Genomic DNA, 22,078 nt, shown 5'->3' with positions numbered 1-22,078 from the left:
ACTCCACTAGAAATTGTTGACAAATTCCACTCCACTAGAAATTGTTGACAAATTCCACTCCACTAGAAATTGTTGACAAATTCCACTCCACTAGAAATTGTTGACAAATTCCACTCAACTAGAAATTGTTGACAAATTCCACTCAACTAGAAATTGTTGACAAATTCTTCTCCACTAGAAATTGTTGACAAATTCTTCTCCACTAGAAATTGTTGACAAATTCCACTCAACTAGAAATTGTTGACAAATTCCACTCCACTAGAAATTGTTGACTAGAAATTGTTGACAAATTCCACTCAACTAGAAATTGTTGACAAATTCTTCTCCACTAGAAATTGTTGACAAATTCTTCTCCACTAGAAATTGTTGACAAATTCCACTCAATTATAATAAATAATTTCTCCCACTAGTTGACATGTCTTCGTTAAGGACTGAGAAACTAACTACAGGCCTTTCCTATCAAAGAGGCCCTCAACGTTCTCTTGACTGATATCCCACAGGAATCACACATTGACTGTCCTCAACAGAGCACAATAGTGGATCAGTAATTGTTCAGAATTAGGACTGTTAGATCAACATTCTCCCGTTCCGGCTGATCTCGGTGTCACGGCGTTTCCTTAGTGGTGCCAATTTGATTCAGTTTTTTCTTGTATTCCTCCGCCTCCTCCTCCTTCTGTTTGAGCTGCTGTTTGTAATTCTCGGCTTGTTTCTGGATCTCCTCAAGCTGTTTACGCAGGGCATCTTTATCAAGACTCTCCAGACTTTCCTTGTTCTGTAACAATAGTGTAAACAGTTACAAGTCTTTACTACAATAGTGTGGTATCTTTATCTAAACTCTCCAGTCTGTCCTTGTTCTGTAACAATAGTGTAAACAGTTACAAATCATTACTACAGTAGTGTGGTATCTTTATCTAAACTCTCCAGTCTGTCCTTGTTCTGTAACAATAGTGTAAACAGTTACAAGTCTTTACTACAATAGTGTGGTATCTTTATCTAAACTCTCCAGTCTGTCCTTGTTCTGTAACAATAGTGTAAACAGTTACAAGTCTTTACTACAATAGTGTGGTATCTTTATCTAAACTCTCCAGTCTGTCCTTGTTCTGTAACAATAGTGTAAACAGTTACAAGTCTTTACTACAATAGTGTGGTATCTAAACTCTCCAGACTTTCCTTGTTCTGTAACAATAGTGTAAACAGTTACAAGTCTTTACTCCAATAGTGTGGTGTCTTTATTTAAACTCTCCAGTCTGTCCTTGTTCTGTAACAATAGTGTAAACAGTTACAAATCTTTACTACAATAGTGTGGTATCTTTATCTAAACTCTCCAGTCTGTCCTTGTTCTGTAACAATAGTGTAAACAGTTACAAGTCTTTACTACAATAGTGTGGTATCTTTATCTAAACTCTCCAGTCTGTCCTTGTTCTGTAACAATAGTGTAAACAGTTACAAGTCTTTACTCCAATAGTGTGGTGTCTTTATCTAAACTCTCCAGTCTGTCCTTGTTCTGTAACAATAGTGTAAACAGTTACAAGTCTTTACTACAATAGTGTGGTATCTAAACTCTCCAGACTTTCCTTGTTCTGTAACAATAGTGTAAACAGTTACAAGTCTTTACTACAATAGTGTGGTATCTTTATCTAGACTCTCCAGTCTGTCCTTGTTCTGTAACAATAGTGTAACCGTTACAAGTCCTTACTACAATAGTGTGGTATCTTTATCTAAACTCTCCAGTCTGTCCTTGTTCTGTAACAATAGTGTAAACAGTTACAAGTCTTTACTACAATAGTGTGGTATCTAAACTCTCCAGTCTGTCCTTGTTCTGTAACAATAGTGTAACCGTTACAAGTCCTTACTACAATAGTGTGGTATCTAAACTCTCCAGTCTGTCCTTGTTCTGTAACAATAGTGTAACCGTTACAAGTCCTTACTACAATAGTGTGGTATCTAAACTCTCCAGTCTGTCCTTGTTCTGTAACAATAGTGTAACCGTTACAAATCATTACTACAATAGTGTGGTATCTTTATCTAAACTCTCCAGTCTGTCCTTGTTCTGTAACAATAGTGTAAACAGTTACAAGTCCTTACTACAATAGTGTGGTATCTTTATCTAAACTCTCCAGTCTGTCCTTGTTCTGTAACAATAGTGTAAACAGTTACAAGTCCTTACTACAATAGTGTGGTTACAGTAGTGTGGTATCCAAACTCTCCAGTCTGTCCTTGTTCTGTAACAATAGTGTAAACAGTTACAAGTCTTTACTACAATAGTGTGGTATCTTTATCTAAACTCTCCAGTCTGTCCTTGTTCTGTAACAATAGTGTAAACAGTTACAAGTCTTTACTACAATAGTGTGGTATCTTTATCTAAACTCTCCAGTCTGTCCTTGTTCTGTAACAATAGTGTAACCGTTACAAGTCCTTACTACAATAGTGTGGTATCATTTTTTATTTATAGTTTGTGTTTTGTGCTTACATCAAGCAGTTTCTGTATATCCTCTGATGCCGAGTCTCCCTCTCCTTCATCAGTCCGCTGTCGCTTGGCTGCGGGCTCCTCTACAAACACAACCATAAATTAAAACCAACATGTGGGGATCAGACCTATTATAAAATGAGCCGATAAAACATACCCCAAATCCTGTGTTAAATAAATGTCATTGTTTCACTTCTGTGACCTTGATTTTAGTAATCTTCACAGTGAAATATTACCTAGTTACAGCATCAAGTCTGATCAGTTCAGAAAGGAAGTCGCTACACCACTGATGCAAACATAATATCAATGTAAGGTCTTCCCAAAACCATGAATTATAACCAAATAAAACATCACTTATACTGCAATCTGTCCTATTTCAACGTATATTGTTTGTGTCTACCTATCCAAATGAGCAGAAAACAATGGGAGTGGTAACCTGTGTTAGACACATGTGATATGAGTGGTAACCTGTGTTAGACACATGTGATATGAGTGGTAACCTGTGTTAGACACATGTGATATGAGTGGTAACCTGTGTTAGACACATGTGATATGAGTGGTAACCTGTGTTAGAGACTTGATATATGAGTGGTAACCTGTGTTAGAGACTTGTGATATGAGTGGTAACCTGTGTTAGACAGATGTGATATGAGTGGTAACCTGTGTTAGACACACCATTTCTGTATACTGACCTGATGTATCTACTGATGTATCAACAGTGAGGGTAGCATCCCCGGCTCCACCGCCAGCAATCTCCTCCAGCACCGTCGTCTCCTCGGCCGTCAGCTCAGACTGGTCATGACCAGCGACTATGGTTATAACCTTCTAGATATTCCATCACAAAAAAAAAAAGAAGGTTTTTCACATCAAATCTTACTTTCATACATTAAAGTGTTTGGTTTGATATGTTAATATAAGCAATCATTTATTGATACCAATAGGATCACACATTTGTTGCTTTTTTAAACAGCTAGGCAGAGTTTTATATCATGTCTTTGTCAAAACCATAAACCATGCAAACATCAACATCAGAAGGAATTGGGATCTTTTTTAGGATTTTAACAAGTCTGACCAATGTCACTTTGAAAGTGGGGGAAAAGTCAGTCATTTGTAAATCAACAGAAGTTGTTTACAGGTTTTGAGTATCTTCATTATGACTCACCTGTTGTTCAGTCTCTAGTCCAACGGTCTCCTCCTCACTGATTTCTGTTGCCTCTGTCTCTTGGAGACCTTGTTGTTTAATCAGGTTTAGGGCAATTTTCCCAGCCTCTATATAACACAGATCAGATAAGTTGTTTAATCAGGTTTAAGGATCAGATAAGTTGTTTAATCAGGTTTAGGGCAATTTTCCCAGCCTCTATATAACACAGATCAGATAAGTTGTTTAATCAGGTTTAGGGCAATTTTCCCAGCCTCTATATAACACAGATCAGATAAGTTGTTTAATCAGGTTTAGGGCAATTTTCCCAGCCTCTATATAACACAGATCAGATAAGTTGTTTAATCAGGTTTAGGGCAATTTTCCCAGCCTCTATATAACACAGATCAGATAAGTTATTTAATCAGGTTTAGGGCAATTTTCCCAGCCTCTATATAACACAGATCAGATAAGTTGTTTAATCAGGTTTAAGGCAATTTTCCCAGCCTCTATATAACACAGATCAGATAAGTTGTTTTATCAGGTTTAAGGATCAGATAAGTTGTTTAATCAGGTTTAAGGCAATTTTCCCAGCCTCTATATAACACAGATCAGATAAGTTGTTTAATCAGGTTTAAGGCAATTTTCCCAGCCTCTATATAACACAGTTCAGATAAGTTATTTAATCAGGTTTAGGGCAATTTTCCCAGCCTCTATATAACACAGATCAGATAAGTTGTTTAATCAGGTTGAAGGCAATTTTCCCAGCCTCTATATAACGCAGATCAGATAAGTTGTTAAATCAGGTTTAGGGCAATTTTCCCAGCCTCTATATAACACAGATCAGATAAGTTGTTTTATCAGGTTTAAGGATCAGATAAGTTGTTTAATCAGGTTTAAGGCAATTTTCCCAGCCTCTATATAACACAGATCAGATAAGTTGTTTAATCAGGTTTAGGGCAATTTTCCCAGCCTCTATATAACACAGATCAGATAAGTTGTTTTATCAGGTTTAAGGATCAGATAAGTTGTTTAATCAGGTTTAAGGCAATTTTCCCAGCCTCTATATAACACAGATCAGATAAGTTGTTTAATCAGGTTTAGGGCAATTTTCCCAGCCTCTATATAACACAGATCAGATAAGTTGTTTTATCAGGTTTAAGGATCAGATAAGTTGTTTAATCAGGTTTAAGGCAATTTTCCCAGCCTCTATATAACACAGATCAGATAAGTTGTTTAATCAGGTTGAAGGCAATTTTCCCAGCCTCTATATAACACAGATCAGATAAGTTGTTTTATCAGGTTTAAGGATCAGATAAGTTGTTTAATCAGGTTGAAGGCAATTTTCCCAGCCTCTATATAACACAGATCAGATAAGTTGTTTAATCAGGTTTAGGGCAATTTTCCCAGCCTCTATATAACACAGATCAGATAAGTTGTTTAATCAGGTTTAGGGCAATTTTCCCAGCCTCTATATAACACAGATCAGATAAGTTGTTTTATCAGGTTTAAGGATCAGATAAGTTGTTTAATCAGGTTGAAGGCAATTTTCCCAGCCTCTATATAACACAGATCAGATAAGTTGTTTAATCAGGTTTAAGGCAATTTTCCCTGCCTCTATATAACACAGTTCAGATAAGTTGTCAAATCAGGTTTAGGGCAATTTTCCCAGCCTCTATATAACACAGATCAGATAAGTTACTTCATCTGTATACACATGTATCACTTATGGTAAAAGGTACGACAATATATCGTATCTGTGTTTTCTGTAACAATTAATCATCAACATAACAAGAGGCCCAGAAGGCCTGTATCACTCATCTAAATATTAAGTCAATAAAGCAAAACTTCTGTAGAAGGAAAGCATTTCCCCTGATGAGCCTCACCCCAAAGATACAGTTTCAAATTCCCCAGGGGTTGGGACAGAGATCAGTTGTTAATCTCTTGAAGTCCAGCAATGCTATTAAGTTATAGGATGCAAATCTCAATGGCTTCAAAGATATAATCTGTCCTGGGGTGGGACCAGACCCAAGGACAAATTACTAGTTATGATTGTGTTTATCTCCTGATGCTCAGCAATGCTATAGTTATTCAATGGGTATCACAACTGTTTCAAAGAACCAAAGATTCAAATGAATTGTTAATGGTTTAAAGCAATGATATGAAAATTAACTAAATCTACTTTGGGTTGGATTTTCCCTATTGGGCCCCGTCCATCTGGCCCTTGGGAGCCAAAATGTACTGTTTACACAAAACAGGGACAATATCCTGCAGTTCCTAAAGAATGAGATACATTTTATAGAAATTGATTGATTTCCCCTATTTGGCCCGGCCCTGCAGGTCCCCTGGGTTGACAGACGGACAAAGGATGCAACAGTGTCACTACAGCTAACTTGGCCGTTTAGGCCAGGGGAGCTAAACAACAGATGAACATTAATCTGCAATACATCACCTGTCATGAAGTGTTATAGTGTGTACAATGTTAGATGTAGTACCTGTAAGTGTTATAGTGTGTACAATGTTAGATGTAGTACCTGTAAGTGTTATAGTTTGTACAATGTTAGATGTAGTACCTGTAAGTGTTATAGTTTGTACAATGTTAGATGTAGTACCTGTAAGTGTTATAGTGTGTACAATGTTAGATGTAGTACCTGTAAGTGTTATAGTTTGTACAATGTTAGATGTAGTACCTGTAAGTGTTATAGTTTGTACAATGTTAGATGTAGTACCTGTAAGTGTTATAGTGTGTACAATGTTAGATGTAGTACCTGTAAGTGTTATAGTGTGTACAATGTTAGATGTAGTACCTGTAAGTGTTATAGTGTGTACAATGTTAGATGTAGTACCTGTAAGTGTTATAGTTTGTACAATGTTAGATGTAGTACCTGTAAGTGTTATAGTTTGTACAATGTTAGATGTTGTACCTGTTAGTGTGATGGTTTGTCCACTCTCCACAGCTGACGTGATCATTCCTCCCTCAGATGTTGTAATCATTGTGATTCCCTGACTCTCTAACCAGCTCAAGGCATCATTACTGTTCACACCTACAATTAAGGGCATTGCTTTTGTATAATTACAATATATAATATAATTACAAACATAAAATCTTACTTATTCTTACCCTTATCCATAATTAACATACAACTGGTACATGATACCCTTTTTACCTATTGCTTATACAATATTTATTTGTGATACAACCCCTTACCTGTACATAACACTATGTTGGTAGGGAATATGACCCCTTACCTGTACATAACACTATGTTGGTGGGGAATATGTCTCCTTACCTGTACATAACACTATGTTGGTGGGGAATATGTCCCCTTACCTGTACCTAACACTATGTTGGTGGGGAATATGTCCCCTTACCTGTACATAACACTATGTTGGTGGGGAATATGTCCCCTTACCTGTACCTAACACAATGTTGGTAGGGAATATGTCCCCTTACCTGTACATAACACTATGTTGGTAGGGAATATGTCCCCTTACCTGTACATAACACTATGTTGGTAGGGAATATGTCCCCTTACCTGTACCTAACATCATATTGGTAGGGGATATGTCTCCTTACCTGTACATAACACTATGTTGGTGGGGAATATGTCCCCTTACCTGTACCTAACACTATGTTGGTGGGGAATATGTCCCCTTACCTGTACCTAACACTATGTTGGTGGGGAATATGTCCCCTTACCTGTACCTAACACTATGTTGGTGGGGAATATGTCCCCTTACCTGTACCTAACATCATATTGGTAGGGAATATGACCCCTTACCTGTACCTAACACCATGTTGGTAGGGAATATGTCCCCTTACCTGTACCTAACACCATGTTGGTAGGGAATATGTCCCCTTACCCGTACCTAACACCATGTTGGTAGGGAATATGTCCCCTTACCTGTACATAACACAATAAAGGCTTAGTATACTACCTTGTGTTGTTGTTCCTGGTGCAGTCGCCTCTGCCAATGCTGCTAGTGTTGCCAGGACTGAAGAGTTGTCCGAACTCTCTAGAAAATTGATCAAATCATTTTGTTTACATAGGAGGCCTAGTAGACAACATTTGAACTGTACAGGGCCTACGTAGCTATTATAATTCAAATCTTTTTGTCACATACATATTTCATTGACAAAATGTTCTACCTGTATGAATTCGAGTGATTTATCTCAGTCAAGGGCTGACATTCTGTCCCAAAATCTCATTTGAAGAAATTCCAAATGATATATCAAGTCAGCCCGAGATTGAGATAAATTGATCTCCAACATAAAAAGGTAATATATTCTCTTTGTCTGCTGTAGTTTAATTGAAATTAAACAAAACCTCCTCGACTAGTTTAATTTCCGAATAATTCTTTTATTTGGTTATTCTGTTATTGCTAAGGAAAAGATAACTCTTGCACACACTAGAAGGTTAGTCACTGTATGTTTGTCACATCATCTAATGTAGAGTAACCATGTCATAAACAAATTTTATAAAGTTCTACACACAAGGAACTAAACTGATGAAAATGATTCATCACACCAACTTTGGATATTTTATGATTTTATTTTACTGAACAACTCTTTTGAATGGCCAAATTCTTACACTGCTGCTAACTTTACTATCGGAAAAAGGTAGTATTCCCCCATTGATATATAAACAAGAATATATACTAAAAACGTTGGGAAATTTCTCTCAAAACAGAGCTAATTTTTACATGCCACATTTTCAAATTGTACCATCATGAAAAAGAAATATCAATCTAACGTAAACACTACCACATCATTTTTTACGTAATCTTCATGTCTGACATATAATTTATCCTATACCACACTCTTTATAGTTCTGACCAATGATAATGTTGGTGTCTAGCTTGTTCATGTTGTCTGCTTAGATTTGAGGTCTTGCTTTACCATTAATCTCTGTTTCTGGCCTGGTGAACTAACACTGACTTTATAGAACTCATAAAGTCAAGTCAAGTTTAGTTTATATAAAATATAGCCCTGTGCAAAACTTAACCTCATCCAAAACCTGGGTGATTGTATTTCATGTTATGATCTAGAAAACTTAAATCTCGTCCAAAACCCACCTGGGTGACTATATTTTATGTTATGATCTAGAAAACTTAAATCTCGTCCAAAACCCACCTGGGTGACTATATTTTATGTTATGATCTAGAAAACTTAAATCTCGTCCAAAACCCACCTGGGTGACTATATTTTATGTTATGATTTAGATGTTTAAAGCCACAGGTGACAAATGATGTTCATACTCTGAGATAAGATATAAAACAGGACACAAACTTACTGGCATCTTTGGAGGTTTTGGCTATGTTGTGATAAAGATTCACAGGGAGGACATCTTTGTTCTCAACTTCAGACTGTAATGTGTCTGATGTTGTCACGGTAACTGTTTCAATGGCATCAGCCTCAACCTCAGTCGTTTCTATGGTCACTGATTCTCCCTCCTCTAGACCCTGTATCTCTGTGTGCTGTTAAACAATGAAGATCTGTTATCTAAACACACTACAGAGTTCTATCATTACAGACCTATACAGTTTCCAAGTTGAGAAATCAATGATAAAAATCATGTTAAGATTAGTTCATGATTTTCTATAAATAGTAAAATTTGCCTTAGAAGTTACTTACTTGAACTTTACATACATTTGAACTAAATGTCTAAATATATCAAATCACAGGAATGGTGAAGTGAAACAAGATAGGACTCCAAATAACGGGTACAACAATGTATGTACGTGTTAAAATTTCTTCAGTATGTTGTACTTACCTGTGCTAACTGTAACATTTGTGCTATATCAGACCGTCCATTGGAGACCGCAATATCAAGAGGTGTCTTGTCAAACTAAATCAGGAGTCAAATGAAAAGGATCAAATAGATTATTTCTTTTCTTATTTAATTGGTCTGTGTCATCAAGACATATCATTAGTGTAACTAACTTGTACATCTGTCTGTGTCATCAAGACATATCATTAGTGTAACTAACTTGTACATCTGTCTGTGTCATCAAGACATATATAAAGTGTAACTAACTTGTACATCTGTCTGTGTCATCAAGACATATATAAAGTGTAACTAACTTGTACATCTGTCTGTGTCATCAAGACATATCATTAGTGTAACTAACTTGTACATCTGTCTGTGTCATCAAGACATATCATTAGTGTAACTAACTTGTACATCTGTCTGTGTCATCAAGACATATATAAAGTGTAACTAACTTATACATCTGTCTGTGTCATCAAGACATATATAAAGTGTAACTAACTTGTACATCTGTCTGTAATCAAGACATATCATTAGTGTAACTAACTTGTACATCTGTCTGTGTCATCAAGACATATATAAAGTGTAACTAACTTGTACATCTGTCTGTGTCATCAAGACATATCATTAGTGTAACTAACTTGTACATCTGTCTGTGTCATCAAGACATATCATAAGTGTAACTAACTTGTACATCTGTCTGTGTCATCAAGACATATATAAAGTGTAACTAACTTGTACATCTGTCTGTGTCATCAAGACATATATAAAGTGTAACTAATTTGTACATCTGTCTGTGTCATCAAGACATATATAAAGTGTAACTAACTTGTACATCTGTCTGTGTCATCAAGACATATATAAAGTGTAACTAACTTGTACATCTGTCTGTGTCATCAAGACATATATAAAGTGTAACTAACTTGTACATCTGTCTGTGTCATCAAGACATATATAAAGTGTAACTAACTTGTACATCTGTCTGTGTCATCAAGACATATATAAAGTGTAACTAACTTGTACATCTGTCTGTGTCATCAAGACATATATAAAGTGTAACTAACTTGTACATCTGTCTGTAATCAAGACATATAATATTCGTATCAGCTGTGTAGTCAGATTAGAGTTACCTACCTTGTTATCACAACTCGTATCAGCTCCGTGTCTTACTAGAGATTCAATCACACCAAGGTGGCCTTTCTCTGTTGCCCAATGTAATGGCGTCATCTTTAACTACAAAATGCAAGATTGTTGAAAAAAATCCAAAGTAAAACTTTCACTACATTCTCTTTATCAATGTGTGAGCCTAATTTTAAAGTATCACTTCTCATTCATGTCCAAGGTAGACATATCCTATACACACAGACAAGGCAGACATTTCCTATACACACAGACAAGGCAGACATTTCCTATACACACAGACAAGGCAGACATTTCCTATACACACAGACAAGGCAGACATTTCCTATACACACAGACAAGGCAGACATTTCCTATACACACAGACAAGGTAGACATTTCCTATACACATAGACAAGGCCGACATTTCCTATACACACAGACAAGGCAGACATTTCCTATACACACAGACAAGGCAGACATATCCTATACACACAGACAAGGCAGACATTTCCTATACACACAGACAAGGTAGACATATCCTATACACACAGACAAGGTAGACATTTCCTATACACACAGACAAGGTAGACATATCCTATACACACAGACAAGGTAGACATTTCCTATACACACAGACAAGGTAGACATTTCCTATACACACAGACAAGACAGACATTTCCTATACACACAGACAAGGTAGACATATCCTATACACACAGACAAGGTAGACATTTCCTATACACACAGACAAGGTAGACATTTCCTATACACACAGACAAGGCAGACATTTCCTATACACAGACAAGGCAGACATTTCCTATACACACAGACAAGACAGACATTTCCTATACACACAGACAAGGCAGACATTTCCTATACACAGACAAGGCAGACATTTCCTATACACACAGACAAGACAGACATTTCCTATACACACAGACAAGACAGACATTTCCTATACACACAGACAAGGTCTACATTTCCTATACACACAGACAAGGTAGACATTTCCTATACACACAGACAAGGTAGACATTTCCTATACACACAGACAAGGTAGACATTTCCTATACACACAGACAAGGTAGACATTTCCTATACACACAGACAATGTAGACATTTCCTCCACACACAGACAAGGGAGACATTTCCTATACACACAGACAAGACAGACATTTCCTATACACACAGACAAGGCAGACATTTCCTATACACACAGACAAGACAGACATTTCCTATACACACAGACAAGACAGACATTTCCTATACACACAGACAAGACAGACATTTCCTATACACACAGAAAAGACAGACATTTCCTATACACACAGACAAGATAGACATTTCCTAAACACAGACAAGACAGACATTTCCTATACACACAGACAAGGTAGACATTTCCTATACACAGACAAGGCAGACATTTCCTATACACACAGACAAGACAGACATTTCCTATACACACAGACAAGGTAGACATTTCCTATACACACAGCCAAGATAGACATTTCCTACACACAGACAAGACAGACATTTCCTATACACAGACAAGACAGACATTTCCTATACACACAGACAAGATAGACATTTCCTAAACACAGACAAGACAGACATTTCCTATACACACAGACAAGGTAGACATTTCCTATACACAGACAAGGCAGACATTTCCTATACACAGACAAGACAGACATTTCCTATACACACAGACAAGACAGACATTTCCTATACACACAGACAAGACAGACATTTCCTATACACACAGACAAGACAGACATTTCCTATACACACAGACAAGGTAGACATTTCCTATACACACAGACAAGACAGACATTTCCTATACACACAGACAAGACAGACATATCCTATACACAGACAAGACAGACATTTCCTATACACACAGACAAGATAGACATTTCCTAAACACAGACAAGACAGACATTTCCTATACACACAGACAAGGTAGACATTTCCTATACACAGACAAGGCAGACATTTTCTATACACACAGACAAGACAGACATTTCCTATACACACAGACAAGGTAGACATTTCCTATACACACAGACAAGGCAGACATTGCCTATACACACAGACAAGGCAAACATTTCCTAAACACAGACAAGACAGACATTTTCTATACACACAGACAAAGCAGACATTTCCTACAATGGTAGACATTTCCTATACACACAGACAAGGCAGACAGTTCCTATACACACAGACAAGGTAGACATTTCTTATACACACAGACAAGGTAGACATTTCCTATAAACACAGACAAGGTAGACATTTCCTATACACACAGACAAGGTAGACATTTCCTATACACACAGACAAGACATTTCCTATACACACAGACAAGGCAGACATTTCCTATACACACAGACAATTCAGACATTTCCTATACACACAGACAAGGTAGACATTTCCTATACACAGACAAGGCAGACATTTTCTATACACACAGACAAGACAGACATTTCCTATACACACAGACAAGGTAGACATTTCCTATACACACAGACAAGGCAGACATTTCCTATACACACAGACAAGGCAGACATTTCCTATACACACAGACAAGACAGACATTTCCTATACACACAGACAAGACAGACATTTCCTATACACACAGACAAGGTCTACATTTCCTATACACACAGACAAGGTAGACATTTCCTATACACACAGACAAGGTAGACATTTCCTATACACACAGACAATGTAGACATTTCCTCCACACACAGACAAGGGAGACATTTCCTATACACACAGACAAGGCAGACATTTCCTATACACACAGACAAGGTAGACATTTCCTATACACACAGACAAGACATTTCCTATACACACAGACAAGGTCTACATTTCCTATACACACAGACAAGGTAGACATTTCCTATACACACAGACAAGGTATACATTTCCGATACACACAGACAATGTAGACATTTCCTCCACACACAGACAAGGGAGACATTTCCTATACACACAGACAAGACAGACATTTCCTATACACACAGACAAGGCAGACATTTCCTATACACACAGACAAGACAGACATTTCCTATACACACAGACAAGACAGACATTTCCTATACACACAGACAAGACAGACATTTCCTATACACACAGAAAAGACAGACATTTCCTATACACACAGACAAGATAGACATTTCCTAAACACAGACAAGACAGACATTTCCTATACACACAGACAAGGTAGACATTTCCTATACACAGACAAGGCAGACATTTCCTATACACACAGACAAGACAGACATTTCCTATACACACAGACAAGGTAGACATTTCCTATACACACAGCCAAGACAGACATTTCCTACACACAGACAAGACAGACATTTCCTATACACAGACAAGACAGACATTTCCTATACACACAGACAAGATAGACATTTCCTAAACACAGACAAGACAGACATTTCCTATACACACAGACAAGGTAGACATTTCCTATACACAGACAAGGCAGACATTTCCTATACACAGACAAGACAGACATTTCCTATACACACAGACAAGACAGACATTTCCTATACACACAGACAAGACAGACATTTCCTATACACACAGACAAGGTAGACATTTCCTATAAACACAGACAAGGTAGACATTTCCTATACACACAGACAAGGTAGACATTTCCTATACACACAGACAAGACATTTCCTATACACACAGACAAGGCAGACATTTCCTATACACACAGACAAGACAGACATTTCCTATACACACAGACAAGACAGACATTTCCTATACACACAGAAAAGACAGACATTTCCTATACACACAGACAAGAAAGACATTTCCTAAACACAGACAAGACAGACATTTCCTATACACACAGACAAGGTAGACATTTCCTATACACAGACAAGGCAGACATTTCCTATACACACAGACAAGACAGACATTTCCTATACACACAGACAAGGTAGACATTTCCTATACACACAGCCAAGACAGACATTTCCTATACACACAGACAAGACAGACATTTCCTATACACAGACAAGACAGACATTTCCTATACACACAGACAAGATAGACATTTCCTAAACACAGACAAGACAGACATTTCCTATACACACAGACAAAGTAGACATTTCCTATACACAGACAAGGCAGACATTTCCTATACACACAGACAAGACAGACATTTCCTATACACACAGACAAGACAGACATTTCCTATACACACAGACAAGACAGACATTTCCTATACACACAGACAAGGTAGACATTTCCTATACACAGACAAGGCAGACATTTCCTATACACACAGACAAGACAGACATTTCCTATACACACAGACAAGACAGACATTTCCTATACACACAGACAAGACAGACATTTTCTATACACACAGACAAGACAGACATTTCCTATACACACAGACAAGGTAGACATTTCCTATACACACAGACAAGACAGACATTTCCTATACACACAGACAAGACAGACATTTCCTATACACAGACAAGACAGACATTTCCTATACACACAGACAAGATAGACATTTCCTAAACACAGACAAGACAGACATTTCCTATACACACAGACAAGGTAGACATTTCCTATACACAGACAAGGCAGACATTTTCTATACACACAGACAAGACAGACATTTCCTATACACACAGACAAGGTAGACATTTCCTATACACACAGACAAGGCAGACATTGCCTATACACACAGACAAGGCAAACATTTCCTAAACACAGACAAGACAGACATTTTCTATACACACAGACAAAGCAGACATTTCCTACAATGGTAGACATTTCCTATACACACAGACAAGGCAGACAGTTCCTATACACACAGACAAGGTAGACATTTCTTATACACACAGACAAGACAGACATTTCCTATACACACAGACAAGGCAGAATTTCATATACACACAGACAAGGCAGACATTTCCTATACACAAAAGACAGACATTTCCTATACACACAGACAAGGCAGAATTTCCTATACACACAGACAAGACAGACATTTCCTATACACACAGAAAAGGCCGACATTTCCTATACACACAGACAAGGCCGACATTTCCTATACACACAGACAAGGTAGACATTTCCTATACACACAGACAAGACAGACATTTCCTATACACACAGACAAGACAGACATTTCCTATACACACAGACAAGACAGACATTTCCTATACACACAGACAAGACAGACATTTCCTATACACACAGACAAGACAGACATTTCCTATACACACAGCCAAGGAAGACATTTCCTAAATTTTTTTGTAATTTCTCGATTTGTCTGGCATAACTAACCATGTCTTTGGCGTCAATGTCTGCAGCGTGTTGGATGAGGAGTTCCACAATATCTACATGGCCTTCCTGAGCAGCCACATGTAATGGAGTCCGGTCAACCTTTGTTCGCGCGTCTCGACTGATTCCAGCACGCAGCAGTATCTCTGCTGTCTCTATGTGGCCGTACTGTGTTGCAAAGTGTAGCGGAGATGTGCCAAGCTGGAAATAAGGATAGGATGCAAGTCATATAAATATTCAATGGAACAAACACTCCGTCTGTTGTGCCATCTTGACATAATTTTACCTCAGGCAATTATTCTGATAAAGATCTTATGCTTTGATCATACAACAGTTAAACAAATCATGATGCTATAAAACCACAACAGAGATCAAACAAAAGAGTATCACTAAAAAATAACAAATCACAAAGCAGTCTATCTTCTAAAGATTAAAAACTGATAAAGCCTTCAACAGAAACATTTCTGCAGCTCCAGGTAGCAGTACATACTTGGCCATGGGTTCTTCTTCATCACATTGCTCTTCCATTGCCTACACTAAAATTGGTATAACCATGTTGAAGCCGACAATGTGGGGCTTCATATTTCATACCTATTCCTCCATTTGATTTTGTTTAAGGTTAGAGATTGCTATTCCTTGTATCTGTGTCTACACACCAAATGTTAGTTTTACACCAAGTGGGATTTCCTTATTGTCAACAAAACTTCATGTTGTGAAGTAGTTCCGAGTTAGGATTTCTTGAAATGTGAGTACTCTGTTGGTGACAGTGCTGATAATTTTCTGACAAGTTTCAGTAACAAATTCTTCTAGCAAATGAGTAGTTTTAAGTGTTGGACAATTAGCAAAAATATGCCAACCAGACAACTGATTCAGACATGATACCGCAAAGTGTGATATTACCCATAATGCTCAGCTGTTTGACAGAAATACACCAAATCACATAATTTTACAATAACCAGTATTTACCATTGTTAGTGATATTTTGATGTCATGTTTTACTGTTTATGGGGTTTTTAGTCTGGTTTAGCATCCTTCACAAATACAATGGTTACATAATCAACAGGTTAAATTTCTATTATTTTCAATGGTTCTACACAACTGTCAGTATTGAAGTGAAGAAGTACGAGAGCGCTGGCTTGTCGGACAGGACACTGCAAGTGGTTATTATACAGCTGAAATGCTAAGCGGAAACAACGTCCATCAGAGATGAAAGTGGCTGGCATCGGAAAAGGCGGAAATCCACCGATTGGTGGAAATTTTTCATATCTGTTGTATTCAACTATAGCTTTCACACGTTCGACTGATGTAAGAGTTATCTTCCTTCGTATCATCAATTTGACAATACCGGAAACTCGGTGCTCAAAACTGCTCGACGTTTAATTTTACAGTTTATAAGGGCATATAAATCAAAGGATTTAAGAACGGAATTGATGAAGATTGCTTAAAAATTAAATGCATCATCAAGACTTACCTAACCCCTCCCTACCCCTGAAATTTTCTCACCAGATTTGCATCGATCTCAAAAATGACCAAATTTGCCATGAAAAATGCGGAAATCTGCCGATTGGCAGAAATTTTTCATCTATATGGTCCATTGATACCAGCTGAACCACAAACCAGTACCTCATTCTGGCACCAGTAGGTTTGGGTCAAAATCAGTGATACTTTCTAGTTGGTAGCCATGGTAATTTAAGGTCAGAAATCAGGCTCATGCAAGTGTAATGGCACTTTGTTTCCACTGCTACGAGGATTTCTTGAGCTGAGATAACAAAAATCATCTACAGTCGAAATTCATTATTTCGAAATTCAAAGAACAGTGGAAAACATTTTGATTTAACTGTATTTGGACTCAAACGAAGTGTATAAATAAGGTCAACGATATCAGTTTTCTGACGTTGATTACAATTGAATGAAGTAGGGCTATGATAGCACACAAACAGTGTAGTTTGATCTGATATTTGAAACGGCAGTAAATAAACAAATAAATTTATCCTACTTTCTCCTTTTATTGTTTATTCATCCAAACAACAAAACATGTAATAACACCTCTAATAAAATGCAATTGTACTCGCGTCGTTCCGTCCCACACACATTGTGAAGATCAAATTTCGTAAAAAAAATTGTACTTGTTTGACGGTTTCGTTTTCATCATTCCTAAAGATGCACACAACCAAGCTAAATGTTTCCATGTTTTGTGTAAACATGCTAGTATTTTAACGTACAGGTAAGTCACTGCTTCAGGATGGTGACACTAATTAAGAAGCCAACCTTTCCTTGGATTATTAAACTGGTAATTAATCGCCAATGACCAAGTGTTGTGTGTATGATGGAGGGTTACGCCTTCCTTAGCCATGTGTTATGCATAGATTACTTCCTACTCTGTGTATGTATTGACCAATTTCGTCAGAAGACATGCCAATGTTTTGGCAATAATGAATTTCGAGACAACCAATGACTTTCCCCTTGCTGTTCAATTGAATGGACTGAAAAATCGCTTTGACTCAACAGAAATTTCGACTCATTGAAATTTTAATCATCTGAACTAAAATTAAAAAGATGTAAATAGGGACTTGAAAGTTACTTCGACTCAAACAGAATTTCGACTCCAGCAATTTCGAGTTTCAACTGTACATGAATGATATTGTAAACAGGTTGACAAGACCATGATAAAAAGACAACTGTTCTTGGATCTGGTGAATCCTTTATTATTGAGGAAGTTAAGAATGTTGTGTTTGCTGTTGTAATTATATACTTACCCAATCAGTTGTAAAGGGCGCCCCATTGGACATGAGTGTTCGTACTTCCTCTGTCTCACCACGCTTGGCTGCATCCAGCAGACGTTTACCGAGATCCACCAATGACATACCGGAGGTGTTCTTGAAGCCTTCACGTTTAGGTAAAACGATGTTGACTTCCTCTGCCAGAACTTGCTTTATCTGCTTCACCGTCTGCATCAAGCCTTAAATAGGCTTACCTGTCATAAAAGAAAGGGAATGTTCTAGTCTGGTTTAAGGTGACCACACAGTAGATTATCTACCCAGGTAATCATCTGTCAGTAGATTATCTACCCTGGTAATCATCTGTCAGTAGATTATCTACCCAGGTAATCATCTGTCAGTAGACTATCTACCCTGGTAATCATCTGTCAGTAGATTATCTACCCAGGTAATCATCTGTCAGTAGATTATCTACCCTGGTAATCTGTCAGTAGATTATCTACCCAGGTAATCATCTGTCAGTAGATAAACTACCCTGGTAATGACAATGAGTAGATTATCTACCCTGGTAATCATCTGTCAGTAGATTATCTACCCTGGTAATCATCTGTCAGTAGATTATCTACCCTGGTAAACATCTGTCAGTAGACTATCTACCCTGGAAATGACAGTCAGTAGATTATCTACCCTGGTAATCATCTGTCAGTAGATTATCTACCCTGGTAATCATCTGTCAGTAGATTATCTACCCTGGTAATCATCTGTCAGTAGATTATCTACCCTGGTAATCATCAGTCAGTAGATTATCTAGCCTGGTAATCATCAGTCAGTAGATTATCTAGCCTGGTGTTCATCTGTCAGTAGATTATCTACCCTGGTAATGACAATCAGTAGATTATCTACCCTGGAAATGACAGTCAGTAGATTATCTACCCTGGAAATGACAGTCAGTAGATTATCTACCCTGGTAATCATCAGTCAGCAGATTATTTACCCTGGTAATCATCTGTCAGTACATTATCTACCCTGGTAAACATCTGTCAGTAGATTATCTACCCTGGTAATCATCTGTCAGTAGATTATCTACCCTGGTAATCATCTGTCAGTAGATTATCTACCCAGGTAATCATCTGTCAGTAGATTATCTACCCTGGTAATCATCTGTCAGTAGATTATCTACCCTGGTAATCATCTGTCAGTAGATTATCTACCCTGGTAATCATCTGTCAGTAGATTATCTACCCAGGTAATCATCTGTCAGTAGATTATCTAGCCTGGTAATCATCTGTCAGTAGATTATATACCCTGGTAATGACAATGAGTAGATTATCTACCCTGGTAATCATCTGTCAGTAGATTATCTACCCTGGTAATTACAGTCCTGTGTGTGTGCATATGTATGATTTCTGTGACAGTGTTACAAAATGACACTGCTCTGTACTTGTTTCTTGTTGCTTACAAAGACTGATGAAGACAATGAACTGTCTGGTCCGAAGGAGTTCAATAGCTTCCTCCAGCAGTCCACACATATGACAAAATACACAACCAATTCACAGACTGAAGACTTTTCATCAGGACCAGGTCAGTGCATTTTGAAAAAAATAAAGTAACATTTCACTGAAGTTAACTTTACTAATTCTTGCTATTTTAGTACTTAATCCTTAGCTCATTGATTTTTAGACCTCATAAGAATGTTGACAGCTATTTTTTAAGCTTATGAATTGCAACCAATACTAAGTAAAAGCTACATTGGGTCCTTTCACTCCTGTTTTCTCTGATGTTATTACCTGTGGTTCTACCAACAGAGCCATAGAAGAATGCTCAGTCAGCTGAATGACAGAATCTGTATTCAACACTATGTACAAGCTGGTCCTTTAACAAACTGAAAAAAAGAGTAAAATCCTCTATGCTTCAAGTTCCAATGTATACCCCACACTGAAAGGGTGTTGCAAATCTAGTGGAACACTTTTATGATAAGAGTTCAGCTCTCAGGTCCAGCTCTTTAAAAACTAGTGTTTGGGAATTCATTGGAATAAATTACCTCCCTTTCTCTTCCATAAATGTTGCCTTTATCTTCGAATGGCCTGTAAAGCATTAGCAATTCTCCAGAGGAGAAATAACCTTGCTCTACCAGCCTTTCAAAATAAAAAGAGATCAGGTATATTGTTATAAAAGTATCATGAAAACATTGGCACAGTGTATGCTTAAGATTTCATTCATCAACATCAGAATATACTTTTTGTTCTTTTAAACAATATAGGGTATGTTACCATCAATCAATACTTAAGTTCAACTTCTGATTGTTATCAATGCAGAATCACTTTTTCCTTTTATTTAACTGGTGAGTTGTAGACTGAGAGATGAAAAATCAACTTTATTCAAATAGTTTGTATTATAAAAAAGATGTTAACCAAGAAATGTGGCTCATTTGAGAGAAAAAAAGGATCAAACGATAAAATCTTGAATCTAACCCTTTTGAAAAGATGCACTCATAAACACAGATATCCACCACTTTTGCACCATTAATATATTATAAAACGTGTACTTCTGTGTCACATTAAGCGTCTCGGTGATTTATCGGTTGTTTTTTAAATAAGTGTAAACATATTTCAAGTCATTTCTGTATTTGCTTGATGGCAGTTCATAGCGTAGCTAACGAAATAATGATTCTTAAGAGGTCTGAAACTTATGCGCCGAGGTTATACATATATGCCTTCTTTAAATCCGATAATTCCATAAAGACTTTGTCTCTCTCTTATTTACTACGTTGAGTCATCGCACGATTTGAATGGCTTTTTATAGAAACTGAAGTTAATTTGTCTACGATATGTTCGTACAAAGTATTATGTTTGCTGCAGAGTGGACAAGAGCTAACAGTGTATAACATCGTCTATGCGCCACTGTCAATGTGTCAACAACAATACCAGCGGAAGTTGCATGTGGTCGGAGCGGAAAAGGACCCCAAAGTATCAACATCCGCTAAAGCTTCATAAAACATACGAATCAATAGGACAATCACATAATAGACAATCAAAAAATGTATATAAATAAAACATTTTTACCAGTTAATGTGTGCTTAAAGGTTGAAACTTCGTTTGTGAGCAAAGACATCCGGAAGTTAGAAATAAAACAAGTAGTCCGGAAACGCTTTGGACCTTTTTACATGGGATCATATTATTTCGCCGTGAAAACCTATTCCTTAAAATCAGTTGAATTTCATAAAAGTATATATTTAAGTTAACTAGATATTTTCAATTTAAATATATGCAGGAAATTATATATAAAATACTTCATGAATATGAGTCATGGGCAAGGAATCTTACAATATTGGATCTACTTACCGAGCGAGCTTATGCGGTGATAAGGCTAACGGGAAATAGCGGACTAGGCGATACTTTGCGATACTTCGATTTCAGGTTACTTCCTGTTGGATTGTCCCGCCCATTTTGGCGGTTTCTTTTAGCTTTTGTCTTTTTCAAACTGGAAACACTTGATAATTAAAAACACATATCAAATAATTTTCAAAAACGATCATTAA

At 37.1% G+C, this 22,078-nt stretch overlaps 1 protein-coding gene across 3 annotated transcripts; it reads right to left on the bottom strand.

The window, feature by feature from the left end:
- Positions 1-277: 277 nt before the first annotated feature.
- On the bottom strand, positions 278-21,674 carry LOC132554869 (GA-binding protein subunit beta-1-like). Of its 3 annotated transcripts, none has more exons than XM_060219192.1 (12): positions 21,603-21,674; positions 18,580-18,797; positions 15,827-16,024; positions 10,511-10,609; positions 9,380-9,454; positions 8,900-9,083; positions 7,545-7,622; positions 6,530-6,649; positions 3,630-3,736; positions 3,160-3,292; positions 2,471-2,550; positions 278-772 (listed from the first exon to the last, which is right to left on the bottom strand). In XM_060219192.1, the coding sequence occupies exons 2-12, from the start codon at positions 18,775-18,777 to the stop codon at positions 605-607; spliced, it is 1,440 nt and encodes a 479-aa protein (XP_060075175.1). In that variant the 5' UTR covers positions 18,778-18,797; positions 21,603-21,674; the 3' UTR covers positions 278-604. The 3 variants fall into 3 exon arrangements, with proteins under 3 accessions (XP_060075175.1, XP_060075177.1, XP_060075176.1); XM_060219194.1 differs by having other exon boundaries at positions 3,160-3,289; XM_060219193.1 differs by lacking the exon at positions 21,603-21,674 and adding an exon at positions 20,328-20,373.
- Between the last annotated feature and the right edge of the window lie 404 nt (positions 21,675-22,078).

Source organism: Ylistrum balloti, unplaced genomic scaffold (genome assembly GCF_031769215.1).
Source record: "Ylistrum balloti isolate Yb309-2 unplaced genomic scaffold, AGI_CSIRO_Ybal_v1 Utg370448, whole genome shotgun sequence".
NCBI lineage: Eukaryota > Metazoa > Mollusca > Bivalvia > Pectinida > Pectinidae > Ylistrum > Ylistrum balloti.
Note: the sequence above shows the minus strand (reverse complement) of the source record. Positions and strands in the feature narration are given on the sequence as shown.

Excerpts from the sequence above, each read along its gene's own strand:
- LOC132554869 (XM_060219192.1), bottom strand. The coding sequence starts at position 18,777 with ATGCAGACGGTGAAGCAGATAAAGCAAGTTCTGGCAGAGGAAGTCAAC. Across the intron at positions 16,025-18,579 it reads CGCCCTTTACAACTGATTGG|CTTGGCACATCTCCGCTACA; the intron begins GTAAGTATATAA and ends CCTTATTTCCAG. Across the intron at positions 2,551-3,159 it reads TACATCAGTAGATACATCAG|AGGAGCCCGCAGCCAAGCGA; the intron begins GTCAGTATACAG and ends TTGTGTTTGTAG.